At 45.1% G+C, this 21,459-nt stretch overlaps 16 protein-coding genes across 16 annotated transcripts; 5 read left to right on the forward strand and 11 right to left on the reverse strand.

Moving 5' to 3' along the window:
- Positions 1–3: 3 nt before the first annotated feature.
- Positions 4–1,104, forward strand: KUCA_T00001289001 (uncharacterized protein; the record flags this gene model as incomplete). Its single annotated transcript, XM_022603452.1, has 1 exon — positions 4–1,104. The coding sequence occupies one exon, from the start codon at positions 4–6 to the stop codon at positions 1,102–1,104; it is 1,101 nt and encodes a 366-aa protein (XP_022457332.1).
- A 264-nt stretch (positions 1,105–1,368) lies between these two features.
- Positions 1,369–2,070, reverse strand: KUCA_T00001290001 (uncharacterized protein; the record flags this gene model as incomplete). Its single annotated transcript, XM_022603453.1, has 1 exon — positions 1,369–2,070. One exon carries the CDS (start codon positions 2,068–2,070, stop codon positions 1,369–1,371), a length of 702 nt encoding a protein of 233 aa, XP_022457333.1.
- Positions 2,071–2,564: 494 nt separating this feature from the next.
- KUCA_T00001291001 (uncharacterized protein) lies at positions 2,565–2,999 on the reverse strand (the record flags this gene model as incomplete). The annotated part of the gene is made up of 1 exon (XM_022603454.1): positions 2,565–2,999. The coding sequence occupies one exon, from the start codon at positions 2,997–2,999 to the stop codon at positions 2,565–2,567; it is 435 nt and encodes a 144-aa protein (XP_022457334.1).
- A 156-nt stretch (positions 3,000–3,155) lies between these two features.
- On the reverse strand, positions 3,156–3,884 carry KUCA_T00001292001 (uncharacterized protein; the record flags this gene model as incomplete). Its single annotated transcript, XM_022603455.1, has 1 exon — positions 3,156–3,884. The coding sequence occupies one exon, from the start codon at positions 3,882–3,884 to the stop codon at positions 3,156–3,158; it is 729 nt and encodes a 242-aa protein (XP_022457335.1).
- A 535-nt stretch (positions 3,885–4,419) lies between these two features.
- KUCA_T00001293001 (uncharacterized protein) lies at positions 4,420–4,719 on the forward strand (the record flags this gene model as incomplete). The annotated part of the gene is made up of 2 exons (XM_022603456.1): positions 4,420–4,525; positions 4,583–4,719. The coding sequence occupies 2 exons, from the start codon at positions 4,420–4,422 to the stop codon at positions 4,717–4,719; spliced, it is 243 nt and encodes an 80-aa protein (XP_022457336.1).
- A 303-nt stretch (positions 4,720–5,022) lies between these two features.
- Positions 5,023–5,731, forward strand: KUCA_T00001294001 (uncharacterized protein; the record flags this gene model as incomplete). Its single annotated transcript, XM_022603457.1, has 2 exons — positions 5,023–5,084; positions 5,149–5,731. The coding sequence occupies 2 exons, from the start codon at positions 5,023–5,025 to the stop codon at positions 5,729–5,731; spliced, it is 645 nt and encodes a 214-aa protein (XP_022457337.1).
- A 265-nt stretch (positions 5,732–5,996) lies between these two features.
- KUCA_T00001295001 (uncharacterized protein) lies at positions 5,997–7,261 on the reverse strand (the record flags this gene model as incomplete). Its single annotated transcript, XM_022603458.1, has 2 exons — positions 5,997–7,092; positions 7,146–7,261. 2 exons carry the CDS (start codon positions 7,259–7,261, stop codon positions 5,997–5,999), a joined length of 1,212 nt encoding a protein of 403 aa, XP_022457338.1.
- Positions 7,262–7,664: 403 nt separating this feature from the next.
- On the reverse strand, positions 7,665–9,212 carry KUCA_T00001296001 (uncharacterized protein; the record flags this gene model as incomplete). The annotated part of the gene is made up of 1 exon (XM_022603459.1): positions 7,665–9,212. The coding sequence occupies one exon, from the start codon at positions 9,210–9,212 to the stop codon at positions 7,665–7,667; it is 1,548 nt and encodes a 515-aa protein (XP_022457339.1).
- A 395-nt stretch (positions 9,213–9,607) lies between these two features.
- On the reverse strand, positions 9,608–11,329 carry KUCA_T00001297001 (uncharacterized protein; the record flags this gene model as incomplete). The annotated part of the gene is made up of 1 exon (XM_022603460.1): positions 9,608–11,329. One exon carries the CDS (start codon positions 11,327–11,329, stop codon positions 9,608–9,610), a length of 1,722 nt encoding a protein of 573 aa, XP_022457340.1.
- Positions 11,330–12,897: 1,568 nt separating this feature from the next.
- On the reverse strand, positions 12,898–13,446 carry KUCA_T00001298001 (uncharacterized protein; the record flags this gene model as incomplete). The annotated part of the gene is made up of 1 exon (XM_022603461.1): positions 12,898–13,446. One exon carries the CDS (start codon positions 13,444–13,446, stop codon positions 12,898–12,900), a length of 549 nt encoding a protein of 182 aa, XP_022457341.1.
- A 284-nt stretch (positions 13,447–13,730) lies between these two features.
- KUCA_T00001299001 (uncharacterized protein) lies at positions 13,731–15,383 on the forward strand (the record flags this gene model as incomplete). Its single annotated transcript, XM_022603464.1, has 1 exon — positions 13,731–15,383. The coding sequence occupies one exon, from the start codon at positions 13,731–13,733 to the stop codon at positions 15,381–15,383; it is 1,653 nt and encodes a 550-aa protein (XP_022457342.1).
- Positions 15,384–15,556: 173 nt separating this feature from the next.
- On the reverse strand, positions 15,557–16,249 carry KUCA_T00001300001 (uncharacterized protein; the record flags this gene model as incomplete). Its single annotated transcript, XM_022603465.1, has 1 exon — positions 15,557–16,249. The coding sequence occupies one exon, from the start codon at positions 16,247–16,249 to the stop codon at positions 15,557–15,559; it is 693 nt and encodes a 230-aa protein (XP_022457343.1).
- A 165-nt stretch (positions 16,250–16,414) lies between these two features.
- KUCA_T00001301001 (uncharacterized protein) lies at positions 16,415–16,973 on the forward strand (the record flags this gene model as incomplete). The annotated part of the gene is made up of 2 exons (XM_022603466.1): positions 16,415–16,486; positions 16,542–16,973. 2 exons carry the CDS (start codon positions 16,415–16,417, stop codon positions 16,971–16,973), a joined length of 504 nt encoding a protein of 167 aa, XP_022457344.1.
- A 207-nt stretch (positions 16,974–17,180) lies between these two features.
- KUCA_T00001302001 (uncharacterized protein) lies at positions 17,181–18,740 on the reverse strand (the record flags this gene model as incomplete). The annotated part of the gene is made up of 1 exon (XM_022603467.1): positions 17,181–18,740. The coding sequence occupies one exon, from the start codon at positions 18,738–18,740 to the stop codon at positions 17,181–17,183; it is 1,560 nt and encodes a 519-aa protein (XP_022457345.1).
- A 399-nt stretch (positions 18,741–19,139) lies between these two features.
- Positions 19,140–20,075, reverse strand: KUCA_T00001303001 (uncharacterized protein; the record flags this gene model as incomplete). Its single annotated transcript, XM_022603468.1, has 1 exon — positions 19,140–20,075. The coding sequence occupies one exon, from the start codon at positions 20,073–20,075 to the stop codon at positions 19,140–19,142; it is 936 nt and encodes a 311-aa protein (XP_022457346.1).
- A 532-nt stretch (positions 20,076–20,607) lies between these two features.
- Positions 20,608–21,174, reverse strand: KUCA_T00001304001 (uncharacterized protein; the record flags this gene model as incomplete). The annotated part of the gene is made up of 1 exon (XM_022603469.1): positions 20,608–21,174. One exon carries the CDS (start codon positions 21,172–21,174, stop codon positions 20,608–20,610), a length of 567 nt encoding a protein of 188 aa, XP_022457347.1.
- Between the last annotated feature and the right edge of the window lie 285 nt (positions 21,175–21,459).

The raw sequence follows: 21,459 nt of genomic DNA on the forward strand, positions 1-21,459 counted from the left end.
CTAATGAAAAATCCAATGGCTTATAACGACCTACAAAGAGAAGAGAACCAACTGGTTATTGTGGTGACAAAAGCCCAGAATCTGCCCAATAGGAAGAAGCTGGACAAACAGAGCCCATACTGCGTTGCCCGCATTCAAGACCAGATTCAAAAAACGAAGGTTGTCCACCGTGGGGGCCAAAACCCCGAATGGGACGATGAATTGTGGTTCAGCTTGGATGATCTTTCAGGTTCGGTGGTGATATTTACTATATACCACCAGACCAAGAAAGACGAGGAACTGGTATGCAAGGCTGATATAGATTTCTCAATCGTGATGAAAAGAAGCTCCAAGGAGGGATACGATGCTTGGTTCCCACTGGAATATGAGGGAAGACCTGCTGGAAGGATATACTTGCAAATGACATATTATCCGTCCGCAACAAGCGTCCCTACAGTGGTGGAAAATGCACCCAGGCTACTGGACTCTAGACCTAAGCTGACCAGACCACTTCCTCCTCCGCCTGTGAGTGCTGCAAAGAACTTTAATTCGCAAGGTTCAAGCCCCAACCTCAGTCGTGAAGAAATTCCCAGAGAGTCCCCAGAAAACCAATCCAGATGGCCGTCCATGCGCTCACTCAACGAGTCTATACAAACCAAGACCCTGCCAGAGTCACCCTCCTTTGGCAACAGATCAAGCAGGATTAGACCCATATCTCGGAGTACACCTTCGATGACCCAGTCGGTTGATTGTGACGGATATTTAGGACAACGGTTCCAGCTTAATCGTGATCACAGACAACCTCAAATAGTCGCCGATGACGATTCAAGCTCTGAGTCTGATTCGGATGCCCCAGCAAGAAGGGTCCAAAAACCAGCAGTCCCAACCCACAGGGTTCCACTATCACCTATGAACGGCTCGTTGAGAGGAACACCAGCTCCAGACGCCAAGGGATCATGGAACATATTGGGTTCGTTCTTCCCTTCGGGAAGTACCAGTGACCAGAATCATGACGAGGCATGGTCCAAGAGAAGTGCTGCTCTTGGTGCTAGGACGGACGAGCCAGCTTCAAAGGGTTTTCATATTCCAAACCCAATGGACTTTTTGAGCGGCTGGAGAGAATAAAAGGGATTGAACTAATATGGTGATCTAGGTTGATATAGTATTAACAAGATAATTTTTTTAGCTAAGTTGATTGCTTTGAAACCCCGTTTTGCAGAGAGGTAAACGGTCCTTGACTCGAGTCTAGCTAACCTAATCAAACAGTCTAGGGTAATTAAAAAAATTATCTACAAGTTTTAATGATATCTCATCTGAAAACCAATTCAATAATATATTATACAGCACAAATTTGCAGCTAAATTCACCACTATAAGCCCTTTCTACGACCTAAAAAGCTGCCTCGTCTCCACCATCGTCATCGTCTCTTCCGTCATCATCACCATCGTCGAAATACTTCTCAGCATTATAATCGTCATCTTCGTCTTCCTCAAACTCGTCATCTTCTTCCACATCTTCGTCATTCTCCACCTCTTGGTTGGTGGTCGTGTCTTCTTCCACATCCTGGAGACGGGACATGATCTCGCTGGATTTATCCTCAGATTTCTTGATCAAATCTCCAAAGTTTGGATCACTAGAAATCTTGTACCGCGAAATCGAGAGAAGCTTCTTCTTCTTGCTGTTATCAACGCCCATTACGGACAAAAGCTCATCAGGGAAAAACTGTATTATATACGGATGGTCATCAATGGACCGAACCGTTTTTCTCTTCTTTCTGTACCTGTCGGAGTACCTCTTGATCCCGTCATTTATTCCGCCTTCGTAATAATTTGCATCCTTTTCAGCTTTTTTATTCGACTTGTCCGAGTCCACAGAATCCAACTTTCCTGTGTAAAACGGTCCATCCCGCATCAGTTTTGTGAAGTTAATGAGATGCTTGGCTGAATCTCTCTCTTTCTGTGTCATTTGAGAGTTAACGGGTAGAGGGTATTTCAAGGGCTCATCCTCACCCGTCTTTTTTATGTCATGATAGTCCAGCCCAAACGGTAGCAGAGATCGGCTACCACCGGCTCTCCCTCCTCTGAAACTCATTATTGTGGGGAGTTGTTTTGGGGAGTGCTAGAGATTAGTTGCAATTTTTTTTCCCTTTGAGACTTGCATACAGTAAAATATCTTGGGAGTGTACTAACCAGGACGAATGCGGTACGCTTGTAGAATTCCAAATCTGTTGTCTTTCAACCTGTCTATAACACACAACCAGGGACCTTATTTGCAATATTTCTTTGTTCGTATGATTTATAGAAGACTGCAGGATACACGTTGAGATCCATCATGCAAAGCAAAGCTAACACTTCTTCTGAGTACTGTGACTGGTCGTCGTTACTATTTACGGACAATTTGATCAGTACAAATGCGAGAAAAGTATATTAGAAAGATAACCAATGTTGGTCAGAATGACAGTTTCTCGTGTGAAAACCTCAACCGTAGAGTGAACTTAGATATGTAGCAGTAAGGCTCACTCATAGGCTGGTTTCTATAGATTCTGAGGCCAGATTTCATGTTTCTCCACCGTCTTCCAGACTCCTTCAGTCACTGTCAGATTCAAGAAGATCGGCAATATCCTCGTCACTGTCATAATCTCCATTGTTCCTGGTGGCATCTCTCTCAAGCATTTCTTGCACTATCTTCTCCTGCCTTTTAGCTCTCTGCCTGGTTGACTTTCCCCAACCCCAAATCTGGTCCGACGCCTGAACACCGGTGGCCTTCGCGAGATCGTTCGGGTTGTCAATCAGATCAGCCTGTTTCTGCTTGTTATCGGAATCCAGCTGAGCCTTAAGTTGGCGCCTTTTGATGTCTCTCAACAAAATCTGACGCAGGAAGATATAACCTCCAATGATGGAGATAAGTCTCAACAGACTATATATGCTGTAGTCGGCAAAAAAGCGGTTGTACAAACCATCCAAACTTAGTTCAATCATGACAAATGAAGGTAATCCAGAATGCGATGGAGATAAAGCCATTGATTACAATTACAATCACAAGCCTTGAGTCCCGAACTCGACATCAGATTTAGAGTGCACACGACTAATAAGTATCATGATTCTGAAAAGTTCCTAACTTTAATCATTACTTGATTTTGGTATCTCAATTATTTTCTCTTATTTATTCTTCTTCTTTTATAGTTCATCGTCATCTAGATCGAATGGATCCTCGGGCTCAAAATCACCAACCTCCACGTTGATGGCCTTTACAAACGACCCATAACCATCTTTGCAAGTGAAGTATCGCTTGCCCTTGATAGAGCCATTGTTCTTTCCATAAGGCTCGTCTAATTCCACACCCACCCATGAAATCTCGTTGTCAATCTCGGGTACAATGCCTGTATACCGAACCGTTCCCCTCCTTTCAATATCAGAGTTCAATATTCTGCATCTGAGACCGACTTTTATGGCCGACGCGGCATGCTTATTTGACTCTATTACTGCCTGTCTTCTGGACTCATACTCAGGATCAAATCTTCCCAATCCCTTCTCTTGTTTCCACCTTCTCACAGTGTTCGATCTCTTGTCGTAATCTTCATCCTCCATTTTGTACTGAGTTTCACTGGAGTTTTCACTCAGTTCCTTCAATTCAGAGTCTGGCCTCACATCCTCTATATCTATCCTCGTGAACGGCACAATCGTGAACTCTGAGAGAAAGGTGTATTCGTCTGGTTTTTCCGGAATTTTCAATTCAAAGCGCTCGTTCGTCTCTCTTCTCTTGTATACCCATATCCTTTGCGATTCGGGTGGAATACCAGTAATCAGTTCCATCTTCTTCTTGAAGTGCTCCACAGACCATTGTGGGGATACCCTTCTCTCGGAGGAGGTGAGCTCCGACGTTATGTAGACGCTCAGATCTGCCATTGCAAAACACTAGAAACGAGTGCAATCCTAAAAAATACAAATGAAAGCCAGCAATTGCCTTTATGAAAGGAACCCTAAACGAACGGAAATACTGTCATGCGTTCTTACTATAACGCGTCTGAAATGATGGCACGTTAAACCATGACAGATTTTCGTCTGGTTCAACATTTGAAGAGGTAACCTCATTTGGAATGTACTTAGAGTCCGGAAGTGGTCCACTTTTTCAATTCAATAATATAATGTCTGAAAAGGAGGTTGTTGAAACGGTTGTAAGTTTTTGCGGTGATAGCTAGTTACATGGTTTATTACAAACAACGGAGTATTAACACATCACAGAGCTCCAAAGAGCAAGAAGAAAGAACAGACAAGAAGCCTCGTGATGGTCCAAAGAAGGAGGCTGTGTTGGACTTGGCCAAGTACAAGGACCAGAGAATTATTGTGACCTTTGTTGGTGGAAGAGAGGGTGAGTATTGAAGATAGTGAGATATGGTCTTTGGAAGGCCCATATCGAACACAGAGATGATGAATTAAAGATATGACTTTGAACTTGACACTAACCGCTCGAGCAGTTGCGGGAACTCTGAAAGGCTATGATCAGCTGATGAACCTTGTTCTGGACGAGGTTGTTGAAACATTGAAAGGTAAGTTGAAAAAAGAGTAACTTTTCACTTCCCACAGCAATTGACTAACAGTTACAGACACCGAGACGGGAGCAAAGACAGGAGAAAGAACCTTGGGATTGATCGTGGTAAGAAGTACCGGTTTGCTGACGATATCACCAGCTGAGGGCTCCGAGATCATCGATAACCCATTTGTTACAGCGGCTCAGGAGTAGATAGCAGTCTGTGTAAAATACCGTAACATAGTTCTTGATGAACAGCGACTGAAATTCTAGTTTCTGGTAAATTATCTGCATGACTATGGGGACATATATTTCAAATATCCATAATATTCAACCGTGGAGTGCCCATATTCCGAACACAATTCGAAGATAAAGAATTGCCCGCAGCTGGCTGCAAGAGCCCGCCGGAGACCGTTGGGAAACGACCCTGACATACTATCCTTATATTTCACGGTTTTTGATACGATTGTCAACGCTAACACGCCGTGTGATATTGCAAATCCGAAGCAACGAATAATGTCCGAATATCCAAACACCATTATTTTACCTCAGACCAACCAATTGGTTAGTCTCTACTCGTAAGTGACGGGAGCTTTCCAGTGTTTTCAATGCAAGGTCAGAAAGCTAATGCATATTTTTCAGTATCATTCGTGATGTCAACACCCGTCGCGGAGACTTTGTCTTTTACTCCGACAGAATTATAAGATTATTGGTCGAAGAAGGTTTGAACCAATTACCTGTGGAGCCACATACTGTCAAGACTTCCACCGGTATTTCCTATGAAGGTTCCAGGTTCGTAGGCAAGATTTGCGGTGTCTCTATCATCCGTGCAGGTGAGTCTATGGAACAGGGTTTGAGGGAATGTTGCCGTTCCGTTCGCATTGGAAAGATTCTCATTCAAAGAGATGAAGAAACTGCTCTTCCAAAGCTTTTTTACGTCAAATTCCCAGAAGACATTGCAGAGAGATACGTCTTGCTCCTAGACCCTATGTTGGCGACTGGTGGTTCGGCCATCATGGCAGCCCAAGTTCTTCTTGATAACGGAGTCAAGGAAGAAAAGATTTTGTTCCTGAATCTCTTAGCTTCTCCAGAAGGAATCAAGGCATTTTACGAGAAGTTCCCTAAGATCAAGATCATCACCGGTGGTGTTGATCAAGGGTTGGATGCTAACAGGTATATTGTTCCGGGTCTGGGCGACTTTGGTGATAGATATTATTGCATATAGGTGAGCTGTGATTTCGATAGTTAAGGACTGTAATTGATATATGGTTGAGTCGGCTGAATTGCAGTCAACCTCTGTAGACCTTATAAACCTTAATATACTTAATTTTAATATTACAATTGTACTTAGTTTGACTACAGTGCAGCCAAAGCTGATCCATTGCCGAGGTATCGCCAAGCTTTGCAGTATGGTTCATTGCGCATTGCCTGTCTTAAATGCCTGAACTGTTCAACGTTCCTCAGTTCATCGTCCTTTCTATGGCTCGGTTCTATAAACATTTCGTATGCACTATGTCTGGATTCTCAAAATACTCCGCGCGGCTCACCCACATCTTCTTAAACGTACTCAGACCAGCCAAGATAGACCCTCCGATCCAAGTGCTCATTTTTCTCTCTGGTGGAGCGTATATCTTGAGCTTGGTGCCTTTCGCAATCTCATCCTTCAGTTCCTTCAGCAATCGGTCTCCGAATCCTTTGGTGGTAGTCGTGCCACCACTTAGCACGATCGATTGATACAAAGATGGCCTCAGATCCAGATCTGTCTTGCTTATAGAGTCCAGTAGGATCTCGTGAATTCCCTGACTCTCCGATCCGATGATCTCCGGATGAAACAACACCTCTGAGGCCCTAAACCGTTCTGGCCCCAGCTCAATGAGTTTGCCGTCCGGCAGCTTGAATACGTCTCGTATAGGTCTGTTGCACGAAGTGAAGACCGCAGAGCTGGAAGTCGTTGCCAGTGTTGAACTAAGAATGGGGTTGGTCATGGTATACGAATGCCAGTCATTCTCGTCAGATTTAGGGTCCAATGACGCAAAACAATGCTTTTCTTTGATCAGTCTGACCAGTTCCATTTCCGAAGAACTCAATAGCGGAACCCCATTCTTGCGTAGCAGCAATTGCAGCTGTTTCGTCACTTCTCTACCGGCAATATCGATCCTCTTAATGGAGCTCGGTATCGAGAACCCTTCATACACAGGAACCACATGTGAAACACCATCTCCAGAGTCCAGAACAACACCGGTAGTTCGTCCAGAGGCATATAAGGCCAGTATCGCCTGAACAGAAACATACATCGCCGGTATGTTGAAGTTCTCAAAGAATATCTGGGCCATTCTGTCCCTATTTGCAACAGGATTCAAAGGGGCTTCTGTCAGCAGAAAAGGGTGATCCTCAGTCTTGATTTTGAGTTCCTTCGTGTACACGTGGTTCCATATCAGCTCCATATCATCCCAATCTTGAACGATACCGTTATCAATGGGGTACCGCAGTTTTAGCAGCCCCCTGTTTTCTTGCGCAGAATTGCCAATAAAAGTATCGCCTTCAAGCGCACCAGCCATAACCCTCGAATATTTCGGTCTTCCCACTCTGTTCGAAAGTTAGTCTTTGTTGAGAATTCATCCCTGTATAGTCACACTTACATCGAAGACGAGTAACACTTCGGGCGCTCCTCCCCTGCAAAACCTGCCTTAATGGTCCCAGACCCATTATCTATCACAACAGGTTGGTTTAGAATTTTAGTCACTTGATCCTCCATTGTATGGTGTGTGTTGGGGGATGGAGTGCTAACTATCCCATTGAGGGAAGAGTAAAGTAAATACACAATATTGTATGGACTGCGTGTGTTTTCGCGTGCCACACGCGTGCCATACAAAATTAGATGCGGTATACAATTTGGGAGACGGCATAAAAATTTCAGATAAACATAATAAAGCATGAATGAAAGAAATCGTTGATTGTAAAAACATATAATTCCCGGTATGATATCTGTTATAACAGGAAAAACTACTACTCCAAGTATTTTATCAGGCTAGGTTGAGAGATTGGAGGCAATCGTTAACTAGTGGCCTAGTAGCCAATATCTGGTACCTACAGACATGTTAGAACATCAATTATTTTTCTGGGATTTATTAGTTTTTTCGTTCCCTTGCAGCTCGTCCTTAATGTGACAATACGATATCACCATCGGTCACATTCAAGGTTTCCAGCGTCTCTCTTAGCTTATCCTCTCTCGCACTGTTGATTTCCTTGGTCCTAGTCTTGGAATTTACAGCCTTCGACTTCGTTGTGAACTCCCTCTCACCTATTCCGGAATCCTCCTCGATATTCCTTGAGAATTGGTATTTGGACTGCTCGGGGAAATCAATCAGATCTTTAATGCCGGATTCCGAGGAATTGGCCAATTGCGAGTGCAATCCGGAGGAAAAAATCCATCGCAGATGGACGAGTCTCAGGTAACTGTACCACGAAGTTATTGAAAGACTCTTGCTCTTACTGATCTTGAGATGCGAAAGAACACTGGGTTCTTCGAGCGAATTCTGTTCGGCCAGCCGATCTGTCTTGCTTGCGTGCGTTTCCACGGTTCTGAGAACGTCTCTGAAAAGCGAATGAGACTCTTTCTTTTCCTTCTTGCTCACCTTTTTCGAACTGAGGGTAGCAAGTTCTTTCACCAAACTCAATACCTCACTCACATCAAAGTAGGGACTCAATTCCTCCTCGTCGCCGTAATCTTCATTATCGTCCTTTTCAATGTCGTCTTGAAAGTCAAACAATTCGTACATCAACGCAACCAGCTTTCCGGCAGCTTTCTGGGTTATTATGTGATGACCTGCCTCCAAAAACACAACCACACGAGGACAGACATCCTGGATGAGTTCATCCAAACCTCTCGTGGTGGATCTTCCTTTGAATATCAGACTTATCAGCACACCGGCACCTTGCAACGCAGCAGAGGCTACATCCTCTGCATTCAGTTCAGAAGAGGCATCATACCCCTCCGCAAGATCAATCAGCATAGTGACAATGTCCTCAACGCCATTACATCCAGATCCGTCCATGGCAACCAAAGAAAGTGCACAATAACCAATGATGTAGTTCGACCTTAGGGTCACACTCACAGCCCCATCCTCATTGTCCTTGGGGGTTAAATCGTTCAGAACATAAGGTAAGAAGTCAGAGATCACCACACTGGCAACCTCGTCAATATCACTGGAAGCATACGCTACCACACACCGAAACGCAAACAGCCTTTCGTTCTCGCTTCTGGCGTCCTTCCAGAAGTCCACAAGCAACTCCGTATTTCTCTCGTTAACAGCAACTCCATCAATAGGCAAGGGTGATTTGATTATTAGATGGTACATCTGGGCCAGAAGAAGCTCACGTGATGCACTGGAAACCTGTGTTCTCGGTAGACTGAGACTAGTGATGATCTCATCGATGGTGTGTGTCTTTAAAAATTTGAGTGGATCACTGAGATTTACCTGGCTACCATTGCGAGAGGCAGATTCTCCATCATCGTCATTCAAAGAGGCGATTTTGGAGATGATCAGGTCGTCAATCTTGCCGTAGTTCCAGTCATCCTCATCCACATCCTCGCTATTGTCTGAGGCATATCCTAACGGGGTCTGCGAAGCCGACCGCACAGAGGCTTTGGAGTGAGATCTGTTCATGCTCCGTGGCGATTGTAGAATTCTCTGTAAATCAGACATCTTTAGCAAATAAGAAGTGAGAAGAAAAAGGTAAAGTGGGGAAGACTACGCCTTCTCAAGCACGGCGCAACCGTGAGTGGTGTGTCATCTCAAAAATAAAAAATATGTCATCTAAAGACGGTTAGTACACGTCTTACCGATAGCCCTGCAGGGCGACAAAACTTACAGAGAAGACTAAGAAAATGGAGAATTACCAGTTTTTTTAGAAAGTTTAAAGTCGGGGGAATCCAAGGAATGTCACTGTCAGACCCAGAAGTGCTGAAAATGGCCAATCAAGTGTTTTGAAGCCACGAGAAAGCACTTTCAAGGTCTCTCTTATCTACTACTCCTACCCTTTCGTTTTTCATTGTAACATGTATCTCTTAGTGAATTCTAGATTTGCTCATTCATTCCGTTCACTTGTTTTCAGCATAATCCAGAGGACTTATTGAAGAGTTCGAGCTCAAACACGAAGGATCGTTGTTTTCCAAACCTCGCATTTGCCGTATCTGCTCCTGTAGATGTGCAATGTATCTAGAAGCAAGTTCCACCGTAGTGGCTTTCGAAGGAACAACAACAGTTTTCCTCAGTGGCTCCGGTATCAGTTGTTCTAACTCCTGAATCGCAACATTCATCCTGTTCCGCCTTCCCTGTTCCGCCAGTTTATGGTTCACCTTCTTGTCAGGCATCTTTTCCTCCACATAACTCCTAGATCCACTATTGGAGTGCACCGAGTCGCTTCTGGTATGTTCAATTGGATGATCATCCACTGAAGTCGATGATTTCACGTTCGTCAGTGTGGTCATCGAACTCGAAGATGGAAGAATGACCGGGGACGATTGGGTCGACGAATGGCGTCTTGGATTTGCAAACACGACATTTCCGTTATAGGCGGGATCATTCAAATTATCGTGAGAGTTCGAGTGTGGGTGTGACTTCAAAGGGGACTGGCTCTGAGAGGTCTGCTGTAAATTGCGTTCTGAGTTTTGATTCTGCTGTAGTTTTTGCATCGTGAAGGACATCAACATCGCTGGAGTAGCCGGTCTCATGGTCTCCGAGCTGGTGGAACTGATGCGCTCATCTTCTTCGGGACTAGTGGTCTGCCTCTCCTTTCTGGGAACGGGAGGTGGAAGCATCAATTCCGCATCAGGGAGAGCCACTTCCGTATCCTGGGTTGAAACCGAAGAAGGAGTCATCATGGATATCACCGATGACGATCGGCTAGACCCGTGGAAGCTAGAGGATGATTGTCTCTTCAGGGACGGCGTGTACCCGCCTCTTCTGGCCTTGATGACTGGCGACTGTTTGGCCATTCTGCCCGAGAGACTTGGCCCCACCAACGGAGTGGAAGCAGGAGTTTTGGGCTTTTTCGTCTTCAAGCTTGCCTCGTCGTGAGAAGGAATGGGTGGAGACACCGAGCTGGATCCCATCGAGTTGGGACTCCGTTTGGTTCTCATAACTGGTGACCGCGGATGCTGGAATTCCAGCGCCGGGGATGTCAAAGGACTGAAATTACCATTTCCCTGCGCACTCAGCGACTTGTTGCGGTTGGAGTCCAGGGGAGTGACAGCTGGCGATATCAAAGGCGTGAAAATTACTTCCGGTTTATACGACTGTGGAAGTCTATCACCCTTGGAGGACTGAAACACAGAACTGCTGTCGTATGGCATATCCACAAACGGCGACTGAAACTGCAGATGCGAGTCATTCAAAAATTCCGTAACCCCACTGTTAGAATCTGCGTTAGAAATAGAGCCTCGGTGGAAGCTGGGGTTGTGGTTTTGACCTGAATGAGATCCAGACGGCTGCTTCTGGCCATTTTGAAAATTGTAGAAGTCCAAACTTTCCAGATGTTCAGGGTCAAATGGTGACTGATTCTCACCCTGAGGGCCTTGGTGGGCCGGTTGATCGTCGCTTTGGTGCTGTTGATGCTGAACATTGAAACCTAGTTGGTCTTCGAAGTGTAGGTCTCCCTCGTTGAAATTGGTGTAATCGGCCCAGGAAGCCAAATCGTCTAGTTGTTGGGGAGTCAAACTCAACGCGTGGTCTGTACCTAAAACTTGAGAGTGATGGATCTGCCGATCTGTTGAAGTTTCCATCTTGAATTTTGAAGAGGCTGGCTCCAAGTCGTGATTCATGAACGGCAACGAAGCAATAAGAGTCTAACAGATGCTGAACACTCGAACTAGACAAACCGTTGAAAATCTCGTCTCTTCCGCCTCTTTGGCCTTCTTAGCGTAAACTTGATCGATTTTTCTTGCTTTTAAAGCCTCAGTTTGACCTTCGTGTCGCGGTTATCCAGTTGCAGCTGCTTTAGCCGTTCACTGATAGCGGAGAATACCCTTAACAGTTACGGAAGAACACCAGGAAGAAACACCGCAATAACAAGGGACAAACCAAATAGCACCTATATGTCGCAATGGCGCACGATACCTAACGGGAAAGTTGCAAGTGGACAACACCTGGTTTTCGCGAGAGGCCTGGGTTGCCTGAGTCCCATCTGATATCTCACAAGGGCTTAACTATGGGGGAGGTCGTGCACCACCGACCCACGTGGGGCATTTTTTCAAATTACGCAGTGCGGCTAGCCAAGCGCACCAATTAGAGCAAGGCTCGGTCCCTAATAAAGTCTCCGCTGAACTCGGAAATAGTAGTTTTAGGATCGTCTGATTCGTCATAGATCATATTTCCAGTTACCGAGGCGAGTTTAATGCAGGAAAGTGCTTTTAGTGACAATCTCGTGTGACACAATCTAAGGTAGTGGGATTGTTCCAATTCCATCAGGCTCAGCATTGGCACATGAACGCATGCGCCTTGATAGCAAATTCTGCCTGGCACACAGACACTATTCAGCAGAAAGTATCGGATAGTGTCTGGAAAGATGTATCAATTATTCCGTAATATGATTTGGTGAAAATATTCCTTTCAACAGTGGTTGTGCCTTCCTCGGCCGGAAAAATCTCCCGACGCCGCACCGGTGTAGCGGAGTTCACACTTTGGTCTGGCAAATGACCGGAATGAGATCTCGTCTGGAGACTGATGCCAAACAGGCCAGCGGGGTGTAAACATTATCGCCCAATGACGTATAATATCCCTTACAGTCATACAGAAACACCCGAGAGCGGCCACTATTTGAGCATTTAGAATTGGCCTGTATTCTGCCTGCAGATATGTGAGGAACGTAAAGAGACGACTGCATGATAGTTTGGAAAAGGCCTTGAACGACTTTGAGTCTTCTGCCCATTTTAATTCAAAAGTGTAGTTCGTATATACGGTGGTTGGTGAATGGTTTTGTTCAGCTTCAAGGTTGCTGTTGTCCACACTTCCAATCTGTCGTGATTCTCATTACCAGAGAACCTTCTATGAAGTCGCTTCCTCGCCTTTTCTCTACGCAAAGAGGGTTATTCTCATCAAAAGATTGCCCGATCTCGATTTCCCCATTTATGCTAATTTTCGAATTTTTATTGTTTGTGCGAGAATCCCGCCATTGCTGTATAAATAGTCTGGATCTAGGCAACCATTGAGATGAACGTACGTTAAATGCATCTCGAAATCCTCCTGGACATGACCTCTGCTTCGATATTCGTCATTAGAGCACACATTAACCATGGCTGGCCATTTTTTTTCAATATCTGCTCTCCCTCGTCTCGCCTGCACCTTATTCTTCCACTCCTTCTCCACTCCTTCTCTCTCTTCGTCTTCCTTTTTAGATTTTTCCCTCAGCCTTGGCAGCTTCAAAGGCCAACTTCGAAGCCCTATCTTCAACGATGGGTTTGTAGACCGGCTTGGCCTTGAGATGGATCTGTTCTTCAACTCCTGGGATCGTCTTGACCAGCTTCAAGTTGTCAAACACACATTTGCTCAACAGGGTTTCCGCCTTTCTACAGTTCTTGTACTCCAAGTTGCCGGCACTGAGACATCTCCAGTGCAACTTGAATTCATCTGCGCAATGTGTGTTGATATCCTTCAAAACGGACGCCGCGCACCTCGTCACCCTGCGTCCCTCCTTCAAACAGTCAATGGGACCCTTTCCGTTAGCCTCCTTTTGGCACAGCATGAAATCGTCATTGTAAGGTTGGCATCTGGCTCCAATGAAGAAGGCAGCAGACATCAATGGAGCGGTTGTAGCACCGATCTCAGTGACATGGGGGATCTCTGAAGGCAGAGGATCGTTTTCCAACACATAATGGGTGTTCTTCAGCTTATCCGTGTAGCGCGAGGTGCTGATACTGTCGTTTGTGTTTGAGGTGGACATTCTGGAGATTTAAACGTGGAGTTTTGCGCGCCTTTGGAACAATAAAATATTTAAAGCTTATGGAGGTCAGTATATAGCTTGGAGTAAGCTGAACTGCGATGCTGTGGTTGGTTCTGTGAATTACACGGACCGGATGATTTGGCGGGTACATTTTGGAACGCTGAAATTGGGGACATCTCAAGAGTAAACATTTCGGTGTTGTAGACAAGACAAGATCACACCTACTTTGGCCGCCAATTTATCCCCTACCGGATCCTTCATCTCTGTTAATTTTTGCACCAAACATGTTTGGTTCTTCTGGAGGTTTTGGCGCTGCTAAGCCTGCCACAGGTGGCTTCTCATTTGGCGCTAACAACACGAACGCTGCGCCTAACACGGGTTCGGGCTTCAGTTTTGGTTCTGCAAGCAACAACGCCAATAATGCCAATCCCACGCCGTTTTCGCTAGGTGGATCCACCGGTACAAACACTAATACCGGCGGCTTTGGTTTTGGAGCATCCAACAACCAGCAACAGGGATCTACCAACACGGCATCGTCAAATCTTTTTGGTCCCAAACCTGCTACAACGACCCCAGCAAGCTCAGGATTCTCGTTTGGAGGTGCTCCTGCCAATAATACGACGTCTGGCACTTCCACCGGAGTATTTGGAAATACCAATGCGGGTACAAACACGAATCAAACCCCAAATCTGTTTGGAGCCACTTCAAACACGACTAACTCTGCAGCTCCAGGCGGAATGTTTGGATCCAATAATTCTGGTACCCAGCAAACAGGAAGCATGTTTGGAAACAATACCGCCAGTCAGACTCCATCTGGCCAGTTTGGTGGATTTGGCAACTCGGCTGGTCAGCAGACGGGAAGCTTGTTCGCAAATCAGAGTGGGAACACGAGCCAAAATTTGTTTGGGAGTCAAAACCAACAGCAGCAGGGCCAAAACCCAAGCTTATTCGCACAGCAACAGAATGGCCAACAATCAGGACAACAACAACAGCAGCAACAACCCCAACCACAACCATCTATTTTCAATTCCCGTCCAGCATTCGCGTGGTCTCAGCCTGAAGCCCAGCTACAGGGGTCTGGAGTCAAGCATCCTCTATTAGTGCAAGCGCAGCAGAGTGCATCAACGGCTGCATCTCAAAGTAACTCGTTCACTCCCAGCATCAACGACCAGCTCTTCAAGATCAAGAACTCATGGGACCCCAACTCCCCTTCCTGTCTTCTAAAGACTCATTTCTACAACAAAGTGTCATCCAATGAGCTTATTGCAAACTACCAAAGACCGGAGGATGAATCTCCGGAGGAATGGGAAAAGGCCATGTCTGAGAGGCCAAATAAGTACAACTCGGTTCCCGTGAGAGCCAGAGGCTTTGATGATCTTTTGAAAAGATCCAATATACAGGTGGAGCACATCAAGCAATCACGTGTGATTTTGAATGAGATTCATGAAAATCTGACAAAGCTAAGCGACAAACATGACTTGGACACAAGTGTGAGGCTGGCAGCTTGCAAGACCAAGCACAAAGCCCTCTCCAGGAAGTTGCTGAAAATCGCCATAATACTGTCTATTCTCAAATCTAAGGGATACCCACTTACAAAAGATGAGGAGAAGCTGAGCCAGCAGTTTGAGACTTTGCTCAAATCTGTAGAAGACCCTGTTGGCCTGGCTAGATCTAACGAGTTGTGGGCAAGACTGTCTAATCTTAGGGAAAGGGCGAGAAACATTTCGGTTCAATTAGAACACCAAGAGAGTACAAACTTGTCAAATGGGGTTTCAGATACGGCAAACGACTTTGAGAGGGATAACGGCTATGATGCGGTAGTTGCAAAGTTTACCAGTGTCCTGGCAAAACAACAACAAGGCATTCAGTTTTTGTATGATACAATTGAGGATGACAAGGAGACGCTGAGCAAGTTGTCGACAAAGCTGGGGATCTGAAGAAGGCTTTCAACGAGTGTTCAACGAAGTAACAGCTCGCCGAGCAGTTGCTTGAAGATACTAATATGCCGATTTGTCGATTATGTGCAGACTTATACGGGTCAGAGACGATTGTTAATTATTACTTCGTATTGCCTGTGCTGAATTAATCAGCTTTAAAAAATTGTACACTATCAGCTTATACCAGACCCTTTTGTAAACCCACGGAAACCCTCCAATACGTCGTCCAGATGACCAAATCCGCGCAGATCGTTGGCCAGAACTTCGATTCCTCTTTCCTCGCTCACCACCTCCAGTTTCTGTATATCACCAAGATGGAGACCTGTAGCCTCAACCAACCCATCTGGAGGTGTATCCACCAAGCTCCAATATGGTGCGGACTTTGATGGAACACTCAGGTACTGACGGATCTCTGCATTTTCCTCGAAAGTCGGGATTTCAAAAATCTGTTCTCTGGCACCCGAAAAGAGGCGTTTCTGCAGTTTCGGCAGCATAACAGCGTAGACCCCAGATATCAGCGAAGAAATGGTATCCATTCGCTGCTGTACAGCCTTGACTCCCGGTCTGTACATTTTCGCATAGGAAGCTCGATTCGCGTGTTTTGGAGGACCATTCACATTAACCACAATATCCATAATCTTGCCATACTTCTCGACACTTTTTGTCTGGTCATATTTCACCTTAAACCGCACCATTTCGAAAGTGTTCACCTTGGCTTTTTCATTCAACTTATCGAGGATCCCGGCATACACCTTGAACAGATTATTCACCTCTCTTTGAGTCTGCGGCCGATGAGAGACCTTTATTCTAAATCTTATCATGCATTTCAGCAGATCTTTGGATATAGTTGGCGGTATCACTATCATTATACGCAGCCATAAGTTATCAATTCGAGGAAGAAAAGTGGAGTTGGAGTGCGGTTCCTAAAAGTGTCGACGATGAGCTCAAGCAGGAGGGTTTGGCTTGGGAAGGTGATTTGTCTTGTTCTTTCACTTTGGCTATAATTCATAACAGCTTACTTCAACATCAAAATGCCAACAGTTGACTCCATAGACGTGTATATAGAACGGTCGTTGAGGCTGTTTGAGGCCAACCCATCGACGGTAAGTGGACTACGCTATTGATGCAGCTTCTTCAGGACTAACCAGATGCATTCAGACCCGAGTGACGATAACGTACGGTTCTGCGGAGAAAAAGGCTAAAAAATCGGGAAAACAACCAAAGACCTCGGTGGCAAATCCACCCGCTACACACTATACAACATTTAAGACTTTTGACCCGGTTAGTGGGACATGTTTCACCACCAGCACTTCCAAGGCGAAGGAGCTTTCCAGATTGCTTGCATTATTGGGTCCAAGAGGAATGCAATTGACCAAGACGAAAAAAACGGTGGATAGGGATGGCGAGACGAAGAAAGTTTTGTCGGAGGTTGTTTCGATCAAAGAGAGAGGAATCGCAGCCATTTTGACCAACAGAGAGTTTGCGGACGAAGAACCAGAGGTAGCACAAGCCGTGAACGTGGCGACGGAAACGGCACCAGCCGAGGCATCCAAGCCCAAGAAGGGAAAGAAGAAGGGTAAGAAGCGTTAAAATCTTGTGAATTATGTCGGTGTTAATATGTCGTAGCCATCTACATTTCAAAAGCTCAATAAAAACGAGGCGTTGACTATGCTAATTAAAGGTTATTCCTCAGCCAATGGACTTTCCAAGCTGGAAAACTCTCAAAAGAGCTCAAAAACATGCAAACTCCACCAAAAAGCAAAAATCGAATCATTAAACGTACAAGCGATAGGCCACTCACGACTGAGTCCTCTTGGCCTTCTTGCCTAGAGAACCACTCTGGACCTGAATAGGGTATAATGGCGAAGGTGGAGAGAGACGATTAGAAACGTTCAGTTCGTAGTTTCTCGAGTCCACACTGAGAATCTGCGATGTTGAGTCGGGATTGACACCTTCCTTATAGCTTGGTGGCTTCGAACCGGGCTCGCGTAGATCAACAGAAGCTGCATGGCTCTCTGGAAAATGGGAGCTTCCCTCGGCTGTAATATACTCAAAGCCACGAGTGGAATTGCCGTTTTTAGGAGAGGGCCGCACGCCCACTGGTCCAAAAAAGGTTTCCTCCCAGTCGGGGTAATCAGGCGGAAGCCTCTCACCTTCTTCCAAAATGATATCTGCATTTTCCTTAGAACTGATTCCAGCAACTTCATTGTACAAAGGAGGTGCTCCAATGGTGCCCTCGTTATTTCCCTCGCAAAATCCCAACTTCTTAGCATTAGCTTCAATGAATACGAACCCCAGTTGTCCCAGATTGACCTGCACGCGACATGGTCCACCAATAGAGCCAATGCACGGATACAAGTCCATCTTCAAGTTTTTGATCACATCCAAAATCTTCTTTCCGTTATGAGTCACGAAAACAGTGCCGGTCGACGATTTGAAACCAATGCCAACCACATCTCCTTCCAGCAGCTGTGGGAGAATCACGGGACATGTAGACGGTTGCGGGAACGGCTTGTTAATGCGCAAATAACCAGAGGTCTCAACGGCAACAGAGTAGAAGTTGTAGCCTGGAAGCCTAAAGTTGGGGTAAGGACTTGTACTCAGCCCTATTGATATGAGAGTATTTTCCGAGTCAAAGTCATACAGCTTGGTCTCGAAGTAAACGCAATCGTTGTTTCTGTGTTTGATGGGAATCGGAAAATTCAACGTTGTTGAGGATGTCTGTGCTGTTCTAAAAACAATATCGGTCTTGTCTTCGATGTAAAATGGTACTGTGGTGTAATGTGATGAGGCCATACTGCCGTAGTTGGCTCGCATAGAAGAGTTGATCGGGGCTGACAAAAGCGATGTACTGGAGTTGACTTCAACGGAGTTGGAAGCTGTGCTAGTGCTGGGAGCACTCATGAGACCAGCAACTTGATCAGTATAGGGCTTGAACCAAAATGCATGCAGACCACGATCCCGTAACAGCAGTTCCTCAGGCACTCCATAAGCACTGCCCATGTAGTTCAGTCGTGGCGGGTTCCTATTAAAAAATTCCTTGGCCAGAAGATAATCCTCCTGTTCTTCCGGAGTCATTTCCGGGAGATACGTGAGTTCATCCTCCTTGAGACTCTCTTCATTGTACGTGAAAGCATCGGGGATGTGTACCTGTGGATCTCCCGAGTTTGAAATTTCACTGAAAAAGCCAGCAAGCACACCATTTGTGAATATATAGTAAATTGCGACAATGAGAATGAGCAGGACCCCGAACGACAAGAGGGACGACACGAATATGATGAACGGAAGGTTGGTGTCATCCGGTACATTACCAAAGTCATAGCTCTGCCTATCCCCTACAAATGGCAGGGCCGGCATTTTGCAAAAGAGCAGAGAGCTGAAAACAAGAATCAAAACCAAGAACCAAAAATCCAGAACCGACTAAACAAAAAGGTGTTGTACAACCCGGATGCGTAAGTCTGGTTTTGGTTTATCTTGTGTTTGGATCCCATTCTGTCGGTTACGAGCGCGGGGATATGATCACGTGATGCACACGAATTCGTATGATAGATAACACAAGTGAATGGTTTTAGGTTTCAGGGTTCGAAAAGTACCAGAGAACACATCTAGAACCTCTGAATGCCCAAATTAGTCGATAATCTATGTCGCTGTGAACATCAGTCTCGTTCAAATCATCATTAAGTAAGCTGTAATCATCTTCTATACAGGAATCCATACTCGGCACCTTCGTAAGACAGGAATGTATGCTCTTCACCATTACTTTTGCCTTAAGAAATTTTCCTCTTTGAGCCTCAGCTCGATCTCCCTCATTTCTTCATTCTCGTCCATTTCATTCATCATCTTGCTCACAGAATTGAACAAATCCACACACTCTCGCCTCGACTCTATGAGCTCAAGATACATACCGTACACCTCTCTTTTTTTCAGGTCCCATTCCTCACAATACGCCCTGAGAGTGACCATAGACTCTTCGCCACGAGTCACGATGTATCCATGCAAGTTTTTCAATATCAACGAGATGTTCGCCTCGAATTCTTCTAAAACCTCGACCAAAGCACCGTTGTACTGAACCCTTTCATGTAACAGGATCAACAGGTTTTCTCGCTCGTTTCTCAGATTGATGATCTTTTTCTGTTTGGGAGTCATACCAGATCCATCAGAAATGGGTTTGGACTTAAAAAAAGACTTGATTTTGGGTTTCCGCTCGGCACCATTCTTCAGTCTCTGCTCCTCTAGTATCTGCAACTCCTGTTGATATCGATATATGCTCTTTAAGTAGGTATTGGGATCTGCTTCCCCTTCTTCCAGTGAAGATTTGGAATTTGATGAAATCCCATTTGATAGTAAACCATTCTTTTTTGTGCCGTTAGCAGGTTTGCGCTCTTTAACTGAATGTTTTCCCAGAAGAGGCTTGTTGAGCTCAACATAGGACGAGATCGTTTCGCAGTCTCGCAGAATCTTGGTCTTCAGCTCTCTATTTTCGGAAACCTTTGCAATCAGTTGACCAATGATATCGAAAAATGTCTCGTAATTTTCGCTTTGCAACAACTTCGGGGGTTTGATGTTTCGTAGCAGTACGGGCTCGGGCTTCTGTTGCTGTACCTGTTGATTTGGCGCGTTTTGGAGCTGGATGCGATGGGGGAGTTGTGCCGATATGGAGTGCGACCGTGGTCGTGGTGTCGAGCCGCTCATTGTTGAGGAAAATACATATAACGGCCAACTAGGTGGAGATCACTTGGGCGGTAGGAGTGGTATCGAGAGTAGAAGACGTACGTTTGAGGCCCTTGAACAGCCGCAGGCCATTGGCAGAGTAGTGCGTTGGGTAAAAAAAGCTAGCTCTTATTATACACTGCAGCTCGGGCTTCTGTGAAAGATCTCTCGTCTCTGTGTCTGGACCACAGCAGAAGAATAAACCATGTGCTTCACTAGTTATGCACCAGTAAGGCGACATGAATAGAGTATTTAGCCGTTTTATTGTTGATCTGCTGCAAATTCTGAGATTTCAAAATCGATTTTGACGAAATTGGTATCTTGAAAGGCAGAGTCAGCTCTAGATTCGGAGCTTTTTCGATGATTTATGAGCGTTTAAATTGCAAAAACTGCTCTATTAAGGAGGTTTGTATTATATATAAATCAAGCGATATATCTCACGATATTAGAGCACCCTTACTTCAAAACTCACTGAATAAAGAATGCATGCATCCACTAGATGTTTTTGATAACGCTAGGACGAAGGATACTCGAAATGGACATCAACTATTGCAAATGCATTCTCTTTAGGATTATGAAAGTGTGCAATCATGACGTAGTTTCCTGGGGATTCAAGGGGATGCTCAGCGGAGGGGGTTTCAGGCGAAAGTGTAAAGGAAGAAATCACAGATTGGTTCAGATTCCTGGCCAGAACTTCGTTTAAACTGAACCGTTCTATATTGCTACCAGGAACTCCATCGGGGTCAGAGTCAAACTGCTCTTGCTCATTCTCGTTATCCGGAGACATCTTATAGAAAAGTTGAATATCCCTATCGAGTTTGATGATCTGGTAATCCTTTTCGGCGAGAACTAACATATCAATTGACCACGGTATTCTATCTTTGATCTCTTGGTCATCATCTTCCTCTCCATAATAATCAATATTTCTGACTTTGAACTTGATATGAGGTTGGAATTGCTCTGAAACAGAGGATGCGAGAAAATGGTAGCTTTTAACTTCACGACTTATCTTCATCCCTTGCTCTGGCCATAGGACAATCCACTGCCGAAGACCCATATTGTAATGCCTCATATATAACATAAATACCAAAATTATCCAGTCAAAGTTTCGAATGGAAGTCACGAGTGCAATCTTTGAAGATATGTTTGCCTAGACAGAGAACAATTGGGAATAGAGTCTACTTATGCAAAGTCACGACCGGACCGGAGATGCGTCTCAAGCAGCAGCTGACTCATACATGAGTCAAAAAGTAGCATTAAGGTTTTCATTGATAAATGCAGCAGAAAATCTCTGCATTCTTGAATTTTCAACCTTCAATAACAAAGTTTATTGAATTAGCTGGCCTTAAAATTCTCATGTCCTGTG

The sequence above is a fragment of the Kuraishia capsulata genome, genomic scaffold, assembly GCF_000576695.1.
Source record: "Kuraishia capsulata CBS 1993 genomic scaffold, Kuraishia_capsulata_scaffold_2, whole genome shotgun sequence".
Lineage (NCBI taxonomy): Eukaryota > Fungi > Ascomycota > Pichiomycetes > Pichiales > Pichiaceae > Kuraishia > Kuraishia capsulata.